The sequence below is a fragment of the Parasteatoda tepidariorum genome, chromosome 6 (assembly GCF_043381705.1).
Source record: "Parasteatoda tepidariorum isolate YZ-2023 chromosome 6, CAS_Ptep_4.0, whole genome shotgun sequence".
NCBI lineage: Eukaryota > Metazoa > Arthropoda > Arachnida > Araneae > Theridiidae > Parasteatoda > Parasteatoda tepidariorum.
The window spans coordinates 23,593,612-23,615,552 of record NC_092209.1 but is presented as its reverse complement, the minus strand read 5'-3'; the positions used below and the strand labels follow the sequence as shown (position 1 = coordinate 23,615,552).

Genomic DNA, 21,941 nt, shown 5'->3' with positions numbered 1-21,941 from the left:
GCTGATAAAAATATATTTAGTATTTTCGTATAAAATTTTAATCAATGTAAGAATATTACTTATAATCGGTATAGAATAATGTATCATAACTATTAGACAATTTATAATTAGGTTTTTCTTTAACTAATGTGCTGTTGTGATACGAATAAGAATCAAATATCGAATTTAAAAGTTTGCTACAACTAGAAGAAAAAAATTATAATAAGCATATGAATTTTTTTAGCATGTGAACTTTTTTTAATATATAAATTTTTTACAAACTATTTTGTTTTAATTGGCTTTAATACATAAATATTGCTGTAAATTCCGTCTAAAAAGTTTGCGACTGTTTGTGACTGTGTTTTTTTTTATAAAATGGCAATATTTAAAAAACATTTTTTTTTTTTAAAATGATAACAACTTACGTTGATTTTCGATCCAAATTGACTGTTTAATAATATTTGTCCATCTGCAAGGGTTAATAGAGTCCAACAAATAAATACCTGAAATATAAAAGTATACAAATTTTAAAAAAACATTATTTGTCTTTTTCTTGATGTTGGATTAAGGTGCCTAAAAATTACTTGTATGAAGACTACAGGGAAAGGAAAGAAAAAAAAGTGTCACACTAAAATAAAATAGCTTGGTTTTATTTTGAAAAAAAAACTTGATCAATTGACATGTTCCATTTCTTAGAATGCAATTCCAATGTTATGTAAAATTATAAAAGCATGAAATCGGTGTAGAAAATAGATTTTACAAAAATTGTATGAAAAACCTTAAGTATTTTAAAATTTAAAGCAATTTTTTCCTTAGTGTTTTCATCAGTGTTTCTTCAATATATGCACGCATTTTTAAGATTAAATTTACTTTTCATCTTTCATGAGAAATATGCTTATTTTGAATAATTGTTTCCGTTTTATGAAAGATAGAGTGCTTTGGTATTCCTTTTTCATTAATGAAAAGTTGGGTAGTTTTGTCCTTTTATTTAATTTAATAAAATATTAGACTAAAGTCATCTGCTCCTCTAACCTTCATAGACGATCCGTTCTATTTGACTTAAATCTATCAAAAATATTCTCTTATGTTGAATATTATGCTCTGAAACCTTTTTTGCACTTTTAATGAAAATAGTTATAAAGCTCAAAAGCATCGCATGTCACGTGACGTATATTTATTAAGCAATCTCAAAGTTTGTAAATAAATTTTCGATTTTTCGAAATTAGAAAATTGTGAATTCGAGGATGAATCATCATTCGAAAATCAAGAGTAGAAAACGTCCTCAAACTGAGGAAAAGCTCACCTTTTCAAAGTTTATTTTAGATTTTATGACCATCACTGAAACAAGGTTTATTTGCGCAGGCTTTTATATATTTTAATTAACACTTTAGAAGTGAAGTTTGGTCTGATGATAAAGTATTTAACATAATTTTTTTTGACTGGACTAGAGTGAAAGAAAGTCTAAAACAAGGCTTACAGTAAAAGCTGAAAAATGCTAATATTTTTACATGCTTCTAGTTAATCTTTAAGGAAGCAAGTTTGGCATACTAATATTTCTGCTAAATTTAAAAATCGATTCTTTGGTCACCCTTTCTATGCCAATCAAATGTAAAAAATGTCAAAAGTAAAATACAACGTTTTCCGTTAGGATGCTCTCTATCTAGATTCGTAGTTAAAATTATGCAATTAGCTTTAAATTGTAATAGTTCAGTTCAATACAGATTAAAAATAATCACAGTTTACCATTTAAATCTAAAATCCAAAACGTACTTCAATATTAAATAATAAGAAATGGTTAAATATTTATGAAACTATAAGGAATAATTATATAAGAGGAAATATAAATTTAGTGAAATTACCATCCACACTGAAATGTTTTTTGTGAGTTCGCTTAGTGCGACCGATGAGCTTACTGCTCTTTACGTAAATTTTCAAATCATAGAATTGAGGTTGATATAGGTACTCGCATTTTTTTTCGATATTCTGTTTAAAACGACATTTGCTCCTTAGTAAATTTGTTTTTCAGTACCTTAAATATATCCAACACTCAATGTCAACTGATGTCAATTTTATCTTCTTTTTTTAAAAACAACAGGTTACAATTAAAGGGTTAAAATTACATTTGAAGTCCCAGATAGGGCACTCCTAAATTCACACATCAGTGCATTCATTGGAAACCCTTGATTTAGCAAACAGTACTATCCTACTACGGAATTTCCGTAGTATAGTTTCAGAAAATATTTTTCGCAGTGAAGGAAAAGATAATTGCTCCACTAATTTTCCAATTATTTTCAAACACAAAATTGTTTTCTAGTTATAACGAAATAAGTTATATTTTATTTAGTTCAGTATTTTTCATGTTTAGTAATATTTCCACCACTACTTATCAAATTTTTAAAGTATCATATCAAATACAATTTCATTGCAGCAATCTCGGGATGACACTCATAAGGAGAGAGCGTAATTGTCCCTATTCTACAAGTTTTACTATTTAATTCGCTACCAATTTATTGAAACTTTTGCAGAAAGCGGAGTATTTGGCGTCCCTGATAATATTTTAATAAATTAGAATTAATAAAAGAATCTCTTCCACTACTAGAAATGAATAATTTGATAAAATATATTAAAGGTTAAACGCTCAGTTGGCAGAGGTCTGCAACGAATAATCTATAAGCAATATTAAAATTAGCAACGTTTCTAAGCCTAATTAGCTCAGTTTTCATGTTCGAAGAGGATGTGTGTAAATTCATTGTTTTTTTTTTTTTTAATTTGAATAATTTACAATGTAATTCATGGTGGTAGTTGCAACTGACTTATTAAATAAATCAAGATTAATTGAGTTTCTTCCAGTTAAAGTTTTACTCGCCAATGGCACCCCAAAATCAGGCTTTGAAGTTCACCCGAAAGTGTTGACAAAAATTCTATTTGTTTAAAAATATATCACTTTAGTTCGATACCTCTTGAAGAAATATTTCGCATAATACTCAATTTTTAAAAAGTCTTGACAGGATTTTCCACTGATCCGTTTTCTGCATTAGTTTTAATAAATTAGTAGCGAATTAATTTAGTAAACCTTAGAAAATAAGGATAATCACGTGTTAATTACTTAAACTGCTTAATGTCATGTAATAAAATTTAATGCAACTGTTTTAATGTTAAGGTAGATTTCAAGGTATCTTCCATACGGCACCTGCCTCAACTGAGTTTTTTTCCAAAGCCAATGAAGGAATTAAGTCTAAGTTAAAAGTAGAATAATGTGAATTAAATGCAACTGCTAAGAAGTTGTATTTTTTCTTTACGTTCTGCTGGAAAATTACTTAATGTAAAAAATACAGAACTAAATAGAATTTAAATTGGTTACCGCTAGAAAATATTTTTTTACAGAGCTGAGCAAGTTGGCATCTCTGGATGGTTCTGAATAGTAATAAGCTAAATACATATGTTAACACGTTGAGCACCGCGTCAGCCATCGGTGGCTGACACTGGATTTTCCATTTAGGCCGCGTCAGCCACCGGTTGCTGACACTGAAATTACATTTAATCCGCGTCAACCACCGGTGGCTGACACTGAAATTACATTTAGGCAGCGTAAACCACCGGTGACTGACACTGACCTTTCACATAGGCCGTAAAAAACAGCTGGCTGACAGCGTATAACATGATATTGAATTATAAAATTTACACTCTTTTATGGAATTGCAGAAAATGTATTCAAAATTTACTTAATTATTGTGATTCTTGGTTTAATAAATTCAATTTAGTAGATTTTTATCCACCTTTATTTTTCTTAGGCTTATATAATTCACCACATATGTCTAATATTTCGTGACGGAAAAGGGCCGCTAACTGCCTAAGGCGCCCAGATAAAATTTGATGATGATATATCATGATAAACCTTCGAAAAAAATAGCAAAATCGTCTAATTTGTGCAAATTTAGTTTGAAGTTATTTACCGTGGCCAGATGGGCAAGTCATGTAAAATTAGCGTGGCGTTCAACGTGTTAATAAAAGTTAAGCGAATTATACTCAATCTAAGCAAATTGTACATTATAGCAGCAAATAGTTGATTGGTTATTAATAGGTTAAATAAGAATTGTAACTCAAACTGTTAAAAATATTCCACTGGTATGAAAAGATTTAAAAAAAAGGAATTTAAATAGTTTCGAAAAAAATTTCTTTATGATTTCACTGTTTTGTAAAATATATATCGTCTTTGAAAAGAATAAAGTTGTTCGCTTGGATGGATGACAGCTATCATCTGAATTCGGCGAATATAATAGGCCATTGGTTCTTGTGTAAAATTATGAATAAATTTTTTGCTCGTGGTTCTAAATCACAATAGCGGAATGAATTGTATATTCCTAAAAAATGTATTAAATTAGCGGCTTCTTTCACTTTTAATTTGGTATTGAGTTTAAGGTTGTCTCTTCACGCTTTTCAACTAATCGTACATTTCAATTTTTACTTCATAAAAATTGTAGTTTATGGTTTAACATTTCATCTATAGTGCAATAAATTTGAGTAAAATGATTTTGATTACCATGACTTATAAATACAAATGATCATATAAATCACACGATATTGAATTGAAATGAGAAATTTTTTAGGAAAATTGCTTGCCCTTTACTTCGACTTTAACCCTTTGGAGCATAATTTTTATTAAACATATTTTTCATAATTCTTTCATTATTTTGAATTAAATTGGGGCAAAATTAGGGAAAATATTATGTTTAGCATTTTAATAATTTATGGTTATAAAATGCAGTCATGAAACACCGGTGTCTTTTTCAGCGTCAAAAGGATCTAAACAATATTTTTTTAAAATTAGCGTTTATTTACAATTATTTAGATTTAAGAGAAGCAGATATTCTTCACTGAAATTTCTTTAATTTACAAAATCACAAATTTAAATTACAAATTTAAAAAATTGATGAAATTTTGAATATGAATGAAAAAAAATATCAAACTACTTCTTTTGAATTTTATACTTAGATACCGATAAATCCGATGATCTAACGGAATTTTTTTCGTAACTATTACACAATTTTTTATAATTAAAAATATTCCATCTGCGTTAAAGAGTTTAAGGATGTGGTGTGCTGATATAACAGGGATCGTCAACTATAGTTTGTTCACCAGGAGTTCATCTTCTGTTCAATATATTTCATGCAGCTACATGTAGCATAAATTCAGAGGACCGCTATTTTAATCTTAAACTTTTGTTCTCCAAGCACTTTTTAATTTGCTGTTTGAATTACTGTAAATACTAAACCATATAAACTAAATGTTAAATAGAATGATGACGTTGCTAATAAAGAATATTTATATAAAAATATTAAGACACAAAAACTAAAGTTTTAAAGTTGTGACGTTTAATGATATCGTAAAGGCATGAGTAGTGTGTAAAGGTTTGAAGATCGTAACATGCAATTATAAAAAATAATTTTTTTCAGTTTGCTACTAATTATTACTCGAAAATTTTCAGTTTACGTATTCGTTAGCTTTTTATTAGTAGTGGTAGTCGCGAGCTGCTAAATTCTCACAGCGTTCGACAAATCAAGAAGCAATTTTGTAATGACTTTTAACCCTTTCGCGCCGACTGTCACAAATACGTGACAGCAAAAAACCGTATCAATCAGGGTAAGAAGATAAAACTGGTAATCAAAGTATTTCTTTAGCAGTTTATTTGTGGGCGGAGTTATAATTTTTTGATTTATTTAATTCACCATTACTTTGTTCAAAATAAAACTATTTAGTTATACATTGAATTATCATTGATTATATATATGATTAAACTAACAATAATTAAAATAAAAGCAAAGTAAGTCTGTAAAATTAGTAACGAATACATTTAAGTTACCATTTTTTATTTAATTGCAACTTGATTCTGATTTTGTACGAATGCTTTTCTGAATCACCCGTCCCCAAGGGGTTAATTTAAAAAATAAATTGTACTTAAAGTTTACGAAAACTACATACCTGCCAACATTCACTTTTTCCCGAGAATGGATTTTCTAAGTGGTAGTAAAACAATTACGAAAAACTATATTACTAAAAAATGTAATTTTTTAATAGGTTGAAATTTGCTATTGTTAAGACTGTTATGCTTTTACATATTTGTTGTAATTATTTACATGCAGTATTGGTTAAACTCATTTTTAATTCAAAGAGTACAATGAAATAACATGAGTTTCGCCACTTTAAATATGAAAATAAAATATTTTGGGAAAACACAGGATGAGTTGGCAATTATGCATCCTGCATGTCAACAGAGAAGCTTACAGTGTTAGATTCGACAAAGTATTTAAAAAAACATTAGAGAACGACAAACTAAAATTTGCAGATTTTTGGTTAATTTTGCCGACTATTTGAAAGGCTCAGCACGGCCTAACTGAAACAATGTAGCTCATCTCATAAGCCTTTGAATTATTTACAAGAAGTGTAGACTAAAAAATCTTTAAATCAAATTTACTGAACAAAGAAACCAACATTAAAAGACTACCACTCGAAAATATTTAGCAAGTTTAACCGGAGCAAGTTGGCATCTCTGTGTTAACAAAATTTGCCCCCCCCCCTGTTTTTTTTCAAACAACTCTGTCAGAAAGCAAATTTTAATATAATTATTTCAGAATACATATTTTTTCAGCATAAGGCCAGCTGTTACCAGGAGAAATTTTAAAAAGTGAGAATTTCAAGTAAAAATATTAGTAAAGGCTTCTGTAATTTTAGAAGCTTTCACCTTTAGTTCTCCACTGACCCATACAGTCACTACTTTAAAAATTAAAATATTTATATCTTTATAATTAGTTACCATATTATTTATTAAATTTTGAAATTATACAAAAATATTAAACTTAAACTGTCTCAGTGTTTACATTAGTTCATCAAACTGCATATTGAAGTACACGCTGTGCAGAAGGTTGGTTACCGATTAATAAATTAATTTTTTACTGGTTGAATTCCTCGATACAAGCATGGAGCCACGACAAAAATGATAGCTTTTTCAGTGACCACAGCGTAATATAAAAATTAAAATGGTAGCTATCTTACTATAAAACAGATCTGCCAATTTTTACTCTTTCCGTGGAAATATATTCCAAGTGGAAGTGAAAGACAATTAAGTTTTTAGACTAAAATATAATTATTTTAATTGTTATTAAGTTTTATTAGTCAAAATACCTCGTTTCCTCTTGGAAGGTTAAACCACTGGAGTGGTTTGCTTATTATCCTTTGAGCTATACGCTTATTTACTATTTTAGATTACATTAATTTGATTAAAGGTACACTCATACTCATATGTGGTGGTTATCTTAGCATCAGCCCCGACAGGGGCACTAACTAATTCATATGAGTGAGAATAAATAATAAATCGCCGAAGCGAAAATGAATGGTGAGATTAAAGGTACATACAACCCTAATCAAATGTAAATGTTTAAGTTGTTATTATATAAGGTTAAATACGAATGTATCAGTTGCATCATATAAATGTTCATAAAAAAATTTTTTTCTGTCATAAGATATCTGCAACTAGGCCAGCAACCATATTGCCTGTTAACCTCAACGAAACCAAACAAAATGACAAATACTACCCAGGTGCCCAGATCCAAACGCAAGACAAAAAATTTGCAGCCAAAAAAAAAATGAGTGGTCGATAAAATTTTGAAAGATTACAGAGAAGCGCTTAAATATATGTTTCATTTGTAAAATACGAAATTTTTCCTGCATCCAGATATATTTCTTTAAATATTTATTGACAGCTTAAAACATCTAGATATACCTCACATTTGCTACCACTTTAAAAAAATTGTTAGCCTGTGAGAGCCCTAAGTGGTACTTTGAAGTACCGGCATTAAAGCAATAGGTTGGTCAGCTTTAACATATAGTTTTAAACTTCCTTTAATTTACATACATATTTTGATAGATGGAAATAAGTTAAAACAATATGATGCCTCAATCCTTTTCTGTCATATATCAAACTTTTCCTAGGTGTGGTCACTTTTAATCTTGAGTAAATTTTATGAAGAATAATTGTGCAACCCTTGGTCTGGAAAATTTTTGAAAGTGGTAGCAAAAATGAGGTATATCTAGATGTTATAAGCTATCAATAAAATTTTACTTCTATGGGAATATATAAGGGTACAAAAAATAACTCGAGAATAATTTCGTAATTTACAAATGAAAGATAAATTTAAGTACTTTTCAGTTGTCTTGAAAATTCTTAGCAACTTCTTATTTATCTGTTCCACGTCGTGGGAACCCTGGTTAAGTTCAAAAATTCGTAATGAATTGATTTCAGATCGATGTTTGAATATTTATATTGATAATATACTATAGTAGAAATAAACGTTTGAATTTTACGAAAAAAACGCTAAGATAAAAATAATTATGTTGCTATACTTAATCTCTTTGAAAGAAGAGCATGTTCCCAAGATGGGTACTTAAATACTTAATGGGATTAATATTTATTTTTTATTACGTTTTTTTAAAATAATATTTATTACATTGCTTTTATGTTTATATATTTGATAATAGGTAAAAAAAAAAGTTTTAAATAAATGAATTATCTAAACATTAATCAACAATTTCTTATTTCCTAAGCTCAATCTAAGAAAAAAAATATATAAATCACGTTTTCTAATATTTTTCCATAACTTACCGTAGTTGTCATAATCCTTAAGAAGTAGCTTAGATATTCCATTTTTCAGAGGTAAAAAGACTCAAATGATAAATCGAACTAAGTCCGTGAAGCTTATATAGTATTTTAGATTTATGAATTTACTTTTTTTTCCACAGACGATATCCTTTTGTCCTCGTCTGCGTTATTTAAAATATTTAGAATGCGGGTTGGCATCAGTGAAGTGCAACCGTTATTCTTTGACTTCCATTCACTTTAATGCAAATAAAGGGTGGGCAATGATATTTTTGCCGCCTCGTTTGCCACCAGACTCGTAAAAGTATTGGACTTCCTTTCACTCGCAATTTTTGATGGCATGATTCTATGTCAAAGTTTCTATTTCATTCAATAAAAAAAGTTACTTCCAGGTTTAATAAATAAAAATACATTTTTGAAGTAAGAGACGAGAAACTGAAAATTATCGATATTTAAGTAATGAATTTTTTCCCATTTGTAAATTAATTACTTATCGAACGCAAGAAGTTAAAATGGCTTCCTTTTTCCAATTAAAGAAATTGAAATCATTGTTTTTAGAAATAGAGTTATTAAAAATTTATATAATTTAAATTTGTGTTAGTAAAATTACTATTTGCATTTAGATAATATAAATTTAAATTACATTAATTTATATTTGTATTTTCTATTACTTAAAGTTGTGCCAATATGATTGATAATTCTATTTATGAAATTTAAATTTGTGTTATCGTTCTTTATGTTTATATATTTTATATTTGTATTTATGAGATTTAAATTCTAAATATAAATATTATATTTAATATAGGGCAAATGGGGATAATGTGGACCGTTTCTAAATATTTTTTTTTCCAAAAAAGTATATTAATCATAATTCTGAAAATGTCTTGTATGTTTTTCATTAAAATGTGAACGTTTATGTTAGTTTTGAATTGAAAATAAGCGAATTCGTATGTGTAGTTTTTAAATAATCTTTTTATTAAAAAAAATAGTTGTTTTTGTCTTTACTAGCACCACATTGTAGGGTTATAACCGGCGTTAAATAGTCGACCCAAATCTTAGTTACCGACTATCAGTGATCAACTTCATAGCCTTGAATGTTGAATCCTACCCAGAAAATAAAGGAACTCCTGGATCACGCATTAGGGCAAACTAGCCTATACGGAGAACTTTTTGATGTAACTAAACAGCATTTGCATTAAATGGTGAGGAAAACCTCCCACTGTTAGCCTAACTGCAATGGAATTCTAGCCAAGGAACCGTCTACCACAGAGAATATTTTGCGAGGGAACTGCGGTGGTTGTGAGCCGGGAGCCGAATTCATATCAACCAATCATCGTTGGAATTCCTGGGTTAATGTGGACAATTCTTAAAACTTATTATTTAATCTTTTGCCAGACATAAAAAAAGCAGGTGAAATCAAAATGAAACTAATTTAAGAATGTTTCGAATAAATCATTGTAAGTACTGTATGAAGTAAATGAATTTAAAACTCTTTATAATAGTAAGTAAATGTTAAATCATGATAAATACTCAAATTTCAATTTTTAGCTTGCGATTATTCTTTAATATTTAAAGCAATAACAAGTACTACTTTTTACTGTATTATTTTTCATATAATATTTATGAGTTTTAGCGATTTGATTAACTCGATAAATAAACAATAGAAAATTATATATAATATCTGATAATAGAGTAGGTAAAAGTAATGTTAAAAACACACTAACCATTCTTTCTCTTTATTTAACTAAAACTGGGTGCCTGGGCCGCACAGCGGCCCCTAACCCATTCATCATGAAGTATTTACAAGTTGAATTAAAAAACATTTTGAATTATGCAGCATTTAGGTAGCATTACGACACTAACCATTATAGTTAGTACACTAGCTCCTTTAATGTTGTTGAAATGTTTTAGTGGTAGCAAAAATAAGAAAATGGTCGAAAATTTAATAAATTTTTGAACACTATTATGTGTTAATATATTAAGAAAATAAATCTATATAAGAACTGTGGATCGACTGACCACTAAACGTTTAAATGTTATCGTAAAAATGTATTCAGTATTATGTAATACTTTTACAGTGGGAGCAGCTTCAGTGTTGAAATGCATGTGCTAATGTGCGCAACATAATCAGTATTAATTTTATTATTTTTTAAACTCTTCAATGAGCCATTTATGTAAATTAAAACAGTAAAGGTAAATTAAAACATTTTTGGAATTGAAACTGATATAAGAACTATTTATTGTAACTATATCACCCATTAGGTATTATAAAATAGTAAAAACTTACTTTTATTTTCATAAAATATGTATTATTAATACTACAAACTTCGAAAGGAACTATACATAATTTAACTTTTTATAACTTTTCTGAAATTGGCATATGATCATCAAGCTGAAGTCATCAACAAAAGCAAACTCAAATTAAAAGTGGTAAAAAAAATTTTCATGGATTTTTGAAATTGTTGATAAGCTGGAAATCTACCATTGATGATAATCTTAGATAAAAATTCTTTCAGAAGTTTTTTTTAACACTAATAATACCATAACGGGTCAAATGACCCATTTTGAACTTCTGCTTTGAAAATACACGTATCATCTTATTACTTCTGCAAATTTGACTTAATGACTTTTTATTACAAAATTAATCTACAGTTCTTATACTATTTTTATATTTTTTTTGCTTTGTTTATGTTGAGTAATACATGTCGTATACCGTTGTCTACCACATCGAGTCATTTGACCCTGAGAACATTTCTTGTTTTATAAGCTTATCGATACATATTGCTTATCGTATTGTAGCAGGCCTGAAAGCGGGACGGAAAAGGGAAAATACTGGTAGAAGAACTATTTCAATAATAGATAATATTCGGGAGGAGTTAATCTATTCTCAACAATAACAATTCGCTGTTAGGAAATTTATCACGGAACTTGAACTTGAACTAAAGTTGTTTACGCAGTACCTGTCCGCGAAGCGGACACTTCACTGCTTCATCTAAGATAGTGCCCGTGGGCGCCTAAAATAATGTCTTTCGAAAAGATGTTGAAGTTGTCTGGTAGGAGTAGTGGGCCTGGTGGATTGTAGTGGTGTCACTAAGGCTTGTTTTCTGGTAATAGGGAACGAAGAAGCTGAACCAGCTCCTCGTTTTTAAGAAGTTCTTGCATCTCTCGGAAGATATGAAGAAATCTGGTGGCAGTATGGGTAGCAGTCCTGTGCTCTCTGTTCTTTTGTTGTGGCTTTCGGCGTGGTCTCGCATCACAGCCTGTAAAACAGGCAGGATGTTCTCCTCTGCAGTTTACGCAGGTAGCAGGCAGGCTTCTTGGTTTAGTACATTTGTATGTGAGATGATCACCCGCACATTTCATGCAGGCTGGATCAGACTGGCAGTTCTTTTGTGTGTGGCCAAATTTTTGGCAACGATAGCACTGAATGTCCAAGCGTCCTCCTCTAAAACGTTCTATCTGGACTTTTGATGATAGCATCTCTTTGGTGTTTGGGAAATCCGAGTTCTCCGGGCTATCTGGCAGTATAATCAGGAAAAGGGGGAGGAGCTATTTATTACGGCAAAGAAGCAATTCAATATAAAAATTGCCTCCGTTAAAAACAATTGGTAGTTATGGATTTTCATTATTCTTGCCACCGATTTTCGAGAAGCCAGTGGACAACCAAAAGAAAAAACAAATACGAAACGATCGTTGCCTAAGTCTACTACAGATGCTAATCAGCGCAAGAGGTGTCAAATAGGATACTGTAAAGAAAATAAAACCAACAAAATTTGCTCTAAATGTAAAAAATATGTTTGCGGAAAATGTACGATGGACACACTTATATGTAAAAAATGCGATGAATAAAAAATGAATACAAAAATTCTTATTTTTTGCGTTTGTAATAGAAATTGTCAATATACTATTTTGTTTAATTATAATAAATTTTTATTTCCTTTCTAACATCCATGTTTCATAAATTTAAGTAGGAAACATAAATTTCGGGTCATTTGTCCCCCTATGGTAGAATAGGTATCTATTAAGTGTTGGTATCATTAGTGTTAATCACCACTAATACCATACCTGCCAACTTTTAATCCTTCCCATTTTCATTTTTTCCAGTGGTATTAAAATGGAATTAAAACTTCAATTTTAAGCAAACAAATACGTTGTATTTGAGAAAACTTAAGTTGACAATCATGATAGTAACGCATATTAATATATGTGTTTAATTTTTGTAAGAATAGTGGTGATCAAAATCATCTAAAAATTAAGTTTATAAAAGAAAAAATAGTATATTCTTACTACCACTTTAAATATGAAAATAAAATCTTCCGGAGAATCCGGAAGAGTTGGCAGGTATGTAATTCTAATACACATATACTACCACTAATACTTTGTACTAAAAACTAATTTTTATCTATTAATTTCAGATTTAGTTTAGCATTTATTTATAAAAAATTAATGGTTAACAAAGATAGGCAATTTTGGAATACAGGTCACGAAAAATTTCGTCACCGATAGATACACTTTTGACAATTATAATTGTCTCTGAAAGTAACACGTAAGTTATATTTAGGTATCTGAATTTTGGGTTCAGTAAAATGATTTAAATAAACAAATATCATAAATGCTAATTCTCTCATTTTTCGAGAAAGTTTTCTTCAAATAGTTTATAAATATGAGATCAGTTTTTACTAAGATCTCTCATATATTACCCATTGTCAAAATGGGTCTTGGCTTGGATCTGATGGCGTCAACACACTTTTCAACAGTGTTCAAGAGTAATAGTAAACAGTGCACATGCGCCGTCATTGCATGCGTTGCTATGGTGACCGCTGCTTTTTATCTTTTTATTTTCACTAGCAGTCATTTTTAATGTATTTACATAATGATAATTTAAAGTATATATATTTTTTATTATTAACGTAGTTATAATAAAAAGTTTTGTTTTTTATATTTTTTATTAGTAACGTAAGTTTTTTATATTTTTTATTATTAACGTAGAATTACTGACTTGACGGTGATTTCAATATAAATATGAATACTGAAGAAGGAAAAGTATTTTGCGTCGTCTTGAAACACGTAAGGCAGGATTTGAAAACCAATCCGAAAACAAACAACAATTGTGACAGTTTTTGCTCTCCATGATTTGAAATGTTGTGTCGTTTAACGGAGTCAATCCAGAAAGAAAAAGCATTTGACCAATCGGGAACCAGTGATCATAATAAAGCGATCATAACTTTTTTTATACTGTTAATTTTAATTAAATAGAAAAGTATATTACCTAAGTACTGAATACTTAGTGCATATAACGTGAATATCAATTGAATTCTGAATTAGTTGCTGTTACAGTTAACGTTTCCTCCTTCTGAGAGCCAGCAAATAAACTAATTCTTTTTATCATTTGTTTTTTATTTTAATTTTATTTATTTTGGGATTATAATTATGAATTTCTGTCTACGGGAGTTTAAACATCTCATAATCAACTCGAATTGTGCCAATTTTAAATTTAAGACATTAATAATACAAAATATGATATCTCATACAGTAATGTTTATTCAAATGGATATTAGTTTTTTTAAATTGGTTTCTTGTAATAGAGGCAGATTAGAAATAATATTTTTATAATTAACGTGATAAATTTTAAACAAATCAAAACCTGGACGCTTTTTTAATTTAATGTGTAGAGTGCATTAATTGCAAACTAGAATGAATTATCATGATTGTTACTTGAATTCTTAAAAAGCATTTTATTCACTTTTGAAATTAATAAACATATTTATAAGCAATTGAATATTGTACTTAATCGCCATTTTTTAATATAAAGAAAACATTTACTTGCCTTTTTTTAAGGAAAATATTTTTCTGTGGTACTTGCGTAACTAAATTCCGTTAATTAGACAGATATTGATTTAATTTTGTAATCATTTATTAACATCTACACATAATTACAAAACCATTTACATGTAAACAAACCATTACAAACAATTTTTAGATATACCGATTTACCGATTTAAAATTTAAATTTCAGTGCTCCTAGCCCGCAGGGCTATCTACACTTTCATCGAATATTGAGAAAACAATAAGGGAGGAAAGGGGGTCAGGGGGCGTGCAGGCGTTCTGCATATAAATGAGATAAACAGTTAAGAATTAATTGGCGCCAACACGGGCGTAGTCTGGGTTAAATAATTTTTAGATATGATGAAGTTTAAAGTTCTTTAAAATCACATTCATTAACAAAAGTGGTATTCGGCTTCTTCGTAGAAGAATTAATAAAACTTAGCTTTGTTACTGAGCTTTCTTCAATATTCCATCAGTTTTTATTTTGAAACACTAAAATAAAACAGCTGATTTAAAATTAAAAAGATTGATATAGTTATGATCAAGAGTAAATGATAAAGAATGTTATTGTAAAAAAATAATAACAGTTCCATCTTTTACCTGTTTTAATTGAACTAAGTTCTGAAAGCGAAATCCATTAAACTTAAAAGCAGTAACATTATTGTGGACATTATGTACAGCAGTAACATTATGTATTTTTTTTTAAAGATTATGTTACTATATTATTAAAGAAAAAGGTTGGAAGTATGTTCTAAAACAAAAACACATAATTACCACACAATTGCATCACGAACCAGTTTTCCTTCTACAAAATTCTTTAAAAAAAATGGGCGTTTTTTAATGTCACACTTATAAATGATTAAAGCAGGGATTAGCTCCTTTGTTTATAGGTTAACTCATGTGACGTAAAATATGAAGTTCTGCAATACGGCGATTTAAATTCAAAATGAGGTGTCACTTTCTATAATTAATTTTTAAAATTAATTTTAGGCACTGAATACATTAAAATAGCATTATCGTAACAACTGTTTGAATAGTTGTAGCTGTAAATTACAAAAGCAGGCTTTTCAAAACTTAGATAAATCGTAATTTAATGAAAAAAAGAGACGTTTCTTTAGGAAAAGTACTTTTTTCCGGTCAAAAGAAACATATTCCGCCACGGATACTGTTTACTGTGATACATATTTAAAATCACTAAATCCTTTTGCAACATAAAAATCCAAGCCCTTCTAAAGTTAAAAAGGTGGTCCGTTATTTATTATTTTTTTCACTGACTATGCAATAGATGTATTTAGTTTTGATTTTTGAGTAAATGTTTAACGTAATTAATCGCATCTGGTTTATATTAAATTATTTACATCTAAATAGTTTGTTACTGCTATCTGGTGTATGGCTGTGAAATTCGAGAACGCCTTCTAACTGCGTCTTCAATCTTTCGTGACGTCTGCATACTTCGATCATTTTTTTCTCCATTGCCTACCCGATTGACACTGGTCATTCAGGTACCAGTCGGGTAGGTTTGTTGACCACTCTTTCAGAGTCACCATATTAGGTGGGCCAACGTTGCTCTCATAGTCCGGACAGATAGTACAGAGAATGAAAGAACATCCATGCCTTGTCCGGGATTCAAACCTATGATCCTTCTGATGTGAGATCTGCTCCCTGACCACTATACAGACCGGTTGGCATACTTCTAACATTCGTCTCAACACATGACGCTTTCTGTTTCTTTTGTCTTAATTAGCCGTACTATAGTCTTTTGATATGGATATTTTTGATTAAAACTTAGTATGATATAATTAATTATTACAAAATTTAAAACAGGATATGCCTCGTCAATGCTGTGTTCCAGCCTGACGGGGAAATTTTAAGAATGGTCATAGAGCCAGTGCTTTTTGCTTCCTTTAAAATGTATTGAAAGAAAAGTGAATTCGTGACATTGAAAGGGAACTTTTTAGCCTGCACCTTTAGGCAAGAGTTACATCTAGCATTTTTATTTTCTTCTTTTTTTTTTTGTATGTTCTCTAGGCATAGATCTCGCAGATTTTGTAATTAGAAAGGACGCCATTTCTAAAAACTGCAAGCACAATCTTTCAAATTGTGGCAACAGTTTTGCCTTTTAAAATATTTCGAAACATTTACTGCTTAATTGTTAACATGGAATTAGCAGGCTTGCCATCTACTACACTTTATGCAAACTATTTTATTGACATTTAAAATCCATAAGTAGACATTTTAGTAGATATTTAAAATCTAAAGTTTTGAGAATTTTTAGTAATTTTACTAATATTTTAAAAGCCTCATTACGATAGATCCGGAACATAATGGCGTTGGATATGAAATTTTAAATCATTTATGTGTAGTGGTCTGGAAAATAAGTTTAAATGAATAAAACATAACACATTAGTTTAGTTACCAATAGAATGAATTTTTACAAAAAGCGAAGAAAGTTGGTATAGCCCTGGAATTTAATTAGACTTTTTTTCTTCATTTTGTTAATCAACAGCGTGTTTGAATTATTTGCATTAAGTGAAAAGGAAATTAAATACAAATTAGTATTTAATTTTTTCTTCAATTTACTCACAAATTCATAATAGTTAGTAATTTACTCACAAAGCGGACCAAGTTGATCTTTTATAGATAATTTTATTTTGTTTAAATATATCATGTAAATAATTTAAACAAAGCTAGTAAAATGCTTGATTATTATGTGATGAAAGTTCTTAATTATTGATGAATTCATTTTTTTTCTCTTCAAATCTGCTCACAATCATCAACGCGATTGCAGGTTTTAAAAGTTCCTCGAAAAGTTTACAAGTTTATGAATTCCGCAAAATCGGAGATTCTAAGTTATAAAGAAAATATTTAAATTTCGATACTGTGGGAATAGAACTAAAACGACTTAACAAAATATTTTATCCTGAAAAAAATCCTCACTAAGTGGAACCATCAATGGTATTACTGACTTATCTCTAAACTCCGATACAAGTTAAGAAAAGACCATTGAGATATTGGATTTAAGTAATCATCCACAGCTGCATATGGTTCCGTTTTATTTCGTCATCAAACTGTACAAATATGTTTTTAAAACAATATAAAAGCTTTTATAAGTTAAACACGAAACAGAACTTTAATTCCTTGCTTCCTTTTATGATATATGTTATAGAATTATTAAAAATGGTTATAGTTTAGTAGTCTTACTGGAATTCTGGTCTCAGCGACATATAATAAGGAAAACAAAGACCTTGCAAGAACATTGGTTTTGATTGAATAAATCATATGGCACGTCTTATTCTAACATGCCTTTAACTAATTANATTTTAATTATCTTATTTCTTTTTAAATGTGAACTGAAATATGTATATCTGAAACGATTTTTAAATATAATTTTATTACTTGTTGATAGACGATCCTGTACGTTTTTTCTCATTTCATGCGATATAAGAAAGTGAGCAAAAAGAAGGCTGTGCAACGTAGTTTCACAAATTGGCGATATTAATATACGCTTGCGTTTGGGAGCTCGCAAACGTAAGCTCACCGGACAAAAATTAGTCACCCTAGTGCGCTAGCACCGATGAATCGTTAGGTTTCGTTAGATGACGCAGTGGTCAAGTGACGTGCTCAACTGCGTGCACACTGCCTCAACGTGATCATAGGTAAGTAGCCATCAGTGAGATATTTTTGTTTTAAGTGGAAATTGTGTGTAAATATGGGTAAGTGTAAGGATGTGATAGAATGGCAAAAAGGGGCAATTGTGTTTGGCCGTGCCCAGGGTCATACGGTGAATGAAGTTGCTGGATTTGTTGGTGTTTCGAAGCGAACTGTTCGACGTGTCTACAAGCAATGGTGTAATACACGTGGTCACGAAAGACGACATCAGAATTGTGATCGGAAAAAGGTCCTGCATGAAAGGGACCTGAGACCTGTTTCACGACTTGTCAATCGAAATCGCTTCCAAACCCGACAGGAATTGCTTCAGTTAGTGAATGAAGGTCCATCCCAAACTGTTAGTGAGAGAATATTGCGACGGGAGCTGCAAGCAATGAACATTTGGAGTCGAATACCTCGTAAGAGGCCATTGCTCACACAGGCACATAAAGCTGCGCGACTTCACTGGGCTAGAAATCACCGAACGTGGACAGTTGCTGACTGGCGCAATGTAATATGGTCTGACGAATCACGTTTCTGCCTCTATTCAAATGACGCACGTCGTCGAGTGCACTGAAGACCAAATGAAGCATTTCATCATGACTGTGTACAAGGTCAGGATCAAGCCGGAGGTGGGTCTTATTATTCATTGGGCCCTCTCACTGAGGTGGCCTGTAACATGAATCACCATGTTTATTTAAACATTCTGGATGATCAGGTGTTGCCTTTCAGTCATCATCTTCATGAAGAGTATGCTGTTGATACTCCTATTTTTCAAGATGACAACAGCAAAGTTCATCTGGCTGGAAGAATATGTGACAGGTTTTATGAGCACTCAGGCACTCAGTTACATCTCGACTGGCCTGCAAAACCACCTGACTTGAACCCGATTGAAAATTTGTGGGACATGTTGGAACAACGGGTAAAACGCCGAAATCAACATCCTCGCAATTTGGTGGATTTGCGCGATCAAACCTTCAGAGAATGGCTCAAACTGGATTTGACATACCTGCAAAATCTAGTGGACTCACTTCCTAACCGAATCCTGGCGGTTATCAAATCCAGAGGTGGTGTTACACGTTATTAAAAGATGTTTTTAATGATTTCTCTAGGGGTGACTAATTTTTTGTCCGGTGTGCTTATATTAATATCGTTTGCTAGCCTGTCTGCATCTAAGGTCCTGTCCATTTGGCGAGCACTTAGATACAGACAGGCTTTCTCCATGAGGAAATTATTGGTTTTTTTTTAACTTGCAACAGAGTATAATAATTTCTCTGCTTAATGTCTTGAAGGACATATTCTCATAATATAAAGCAGATATATTTCCAAAATTGTATGATTGTTTTAATCTACCACTTTATAAAAAAACTAAAATTTATTTTAAACTTTTAATTATATTACACATCCTTCTGGATTTCTTAGGTAACGATTTTAAAAAAGTACTCCCGAGCAAAGAAACATGCTGGCGAATACGGAGTGTAAAGAAAATCTATTCTATTCTCGACTTTTTCTGAATGCACATTGGAAATCTTGTTACATTTCATAATTCTTTTACAGAAATGTTTAGTTATTGGAAGAGAGAATCTTCTTTGATAGGAGTAATTCAATCAAAGACGTGAATAATTTCGGGGAGAAGAGAGCCACACGAAGGCGCAAAAACTGTCTGATCGTCTGGTTTTGACAAGATAAATATGAACTTCAGATTTTGACTTCGAGAAAGACATTAGTTCAGAACTGAAAATTGCCAGCAACCTTTTCATAAAGGATTTTTGAGGCAGGTGTTATACATTATTTACAAGGGAGCTAGTATATTAGTTTTTATATACAAAATTATTTTTATAATTAAAGTGGTGGTAACAAGGTTTGTGCTTTGCTCACATCTTGATGAAATAAACTTAACATCATGAAACCGGATTTTTTTCTTTTTCTTTCTTTCTGGAAAATAATGAAAATTATACTAGCTTTCGGTAATCTTAGAAAAAGAATTTAAAAATGATACTAAAATTATTTTAATTTTGCTAGTTTTTTTTAATCTTGAAAACACGACGAAAATAACATATTGGGTAACAAGACGAACATAACATTTGCTCACCACCTAATATAAATAATTCAAAAGAAGATATGTATATAATGGTTATAAATCGAGTAGTGGAAACACGTAATGAATCAAAACATGTTACATTTTATTTAATTTATGTACTTTATACATACTCTTAAAAATTAGTTTTGTTGTACTGAAATTGTTTACTTACTGTCCCAGCAGGGAGCAGCACTGAGTAATTTTGTTTTATCAAATTCTTATTTTTTTTAATTGTTTAAAACATAATTTGCATCCAGATGACTCCATAATGATAAGAGTTTTAAATACATCCCAATAGTGAATCATATCTAAAATTTTGATTATCTTATTAAATAATCATTTCAATGGTTGAATTGGGTTACTTTACATTATACTTGTATTAAATTAGTATTATTTTTATCAATTTTGTAAAACATTATTTCATCTATAACCGTTTTATCTCTGGACTATTTTCTGATGATCACTGATATTGCGCGACTGTTAAATAATTGAACTGTAAAGAGATTAGCCTCAGATATCATTCGCTTTGATGACCGGGAGAAAGAAGGTGGATGGTAGAGGCTGAAGAATTATGAGGGAAGAAAGAATTACGACGGAAATTATGCCTGATTGTTTGAAATCATCAAATAACGAACTGACAGTTCTTCAACAGTAGGACTTAGATACAGTTTCTTCTGCTACTGTCAGAGAGGATGGTATAGGCAGAAGAATTATGAGAGAAGAAAAAAATTGCGACGGAAATTATGCCTGTATGTTAGAAGTCATCAAATAGAGAACTATCAGTTCTCAAAAAGTTATGCTTAGACACAGTTTCTTCAACTACTGTGAGAAAGGATGGTAGAGGCTGAAGAATTACGAGAAAAGAAAAAAATTACGATGGAAATTATGCCCGTATGTTAGAAGTCATCAAATACACTGTCTGTTAAATTAATAAGAAAATTTACTTGAATTTTGTGTTTCTAATCATCTTGGTTTCGCCGGTCACCGTGGAACTACGAACAAACTCAGTGCCAGTCACCGGTGTCCCCCGTGGCATTCAACGTGTTAATATACGTTTGCGAGCTCGTTTTCCATGTGGCGATCACTTATGCATACAGGCTCTCTCCACGGAGAATTTTTGATTTTTTTAAACTTGCAGCAGAGTATAATAATTTGTCTGCTTAATGTTCTGAAGGACACATTCTCATTATATATCAGAGATGCCAACTGCGCCGGACACGCCAAGATAATTAAAATAACGGTAAATAACTACACAGTAAATTTTGCAAATATTTGACTATTTTTGCTTGCTTTTTAAAAGATATTGCATAACATAAGTACTTGAACTTGAACTGGAGTAGAGAACAAAGTGCCTGTCCGCGAAGCGGACAATTGACTTCTTCATCTGAGGTAATGCCCGTGGGCGCCTGTAATGATGTCGATGGAGAGAAGGGTAGAGTGGCGAGCGAAAACGCAGAAGCGGAAGTCACAAATTAGTTTAAACTAAGAGTGAAGAGTCCTTATATATGGTGGTTACTAAGTAGTAAGAGTGGCAATATAAAAGTTAGGTAAAAGACTAGGGGTGGTATGCTCGCGAGTCAAGGATCACCCTTCTGGTCATTTCCCCTCTCTGCGAGCATCCATATATATAAAGGGTGGCCACTATTTGTAGTGCTTTGATAGAATACAATCAGAGAGCATAAATGCAGTGATTGGGTTGTGGCTTTTCATATCCACAATAAGCTCTTTATTTAGTAGGGTGTTAAATCCACCTGGGTC

The 21,941-nt window shown here is 30.7% G+C and overlaps 1 protein-coding gene across 2 annotated transcripts in view; it reads right to left on the bottom strand.

The window, feature by feature from the left end:
* LOC122271459 (mucin-3B-like) overlaps nucleotides 1-21,941 on the bottom strand; it is a 136,233-nt gene that overhangs the window by 5,622 nt on the left and 108,670 nt on the right. The window contains exons 1-2 of one of the 2 annotated variants that reach the window (XM_043052786.2): nucleotides 8,636-8,706; nucleotides 405-482 (exon numbers count right to left, since the gene is read on the bottom strand). In XM_043052786.2, coding sequence (XP_042908720.1) covers nucleotides 405-482; nucleotides 8,636-8,677 — 120 coding nt within the window. In that variant the 5' untranslated portion in view covers nucleotides 8,678-8,706. Of the gene's footprint in view, nucleotides 1-404; nucleotides 483-8,635; nucleotides 8,707-21,941 lie in introns of those variants that run through there. The other variant, XM_071182087.1, reaches the window with a different exon arrangement.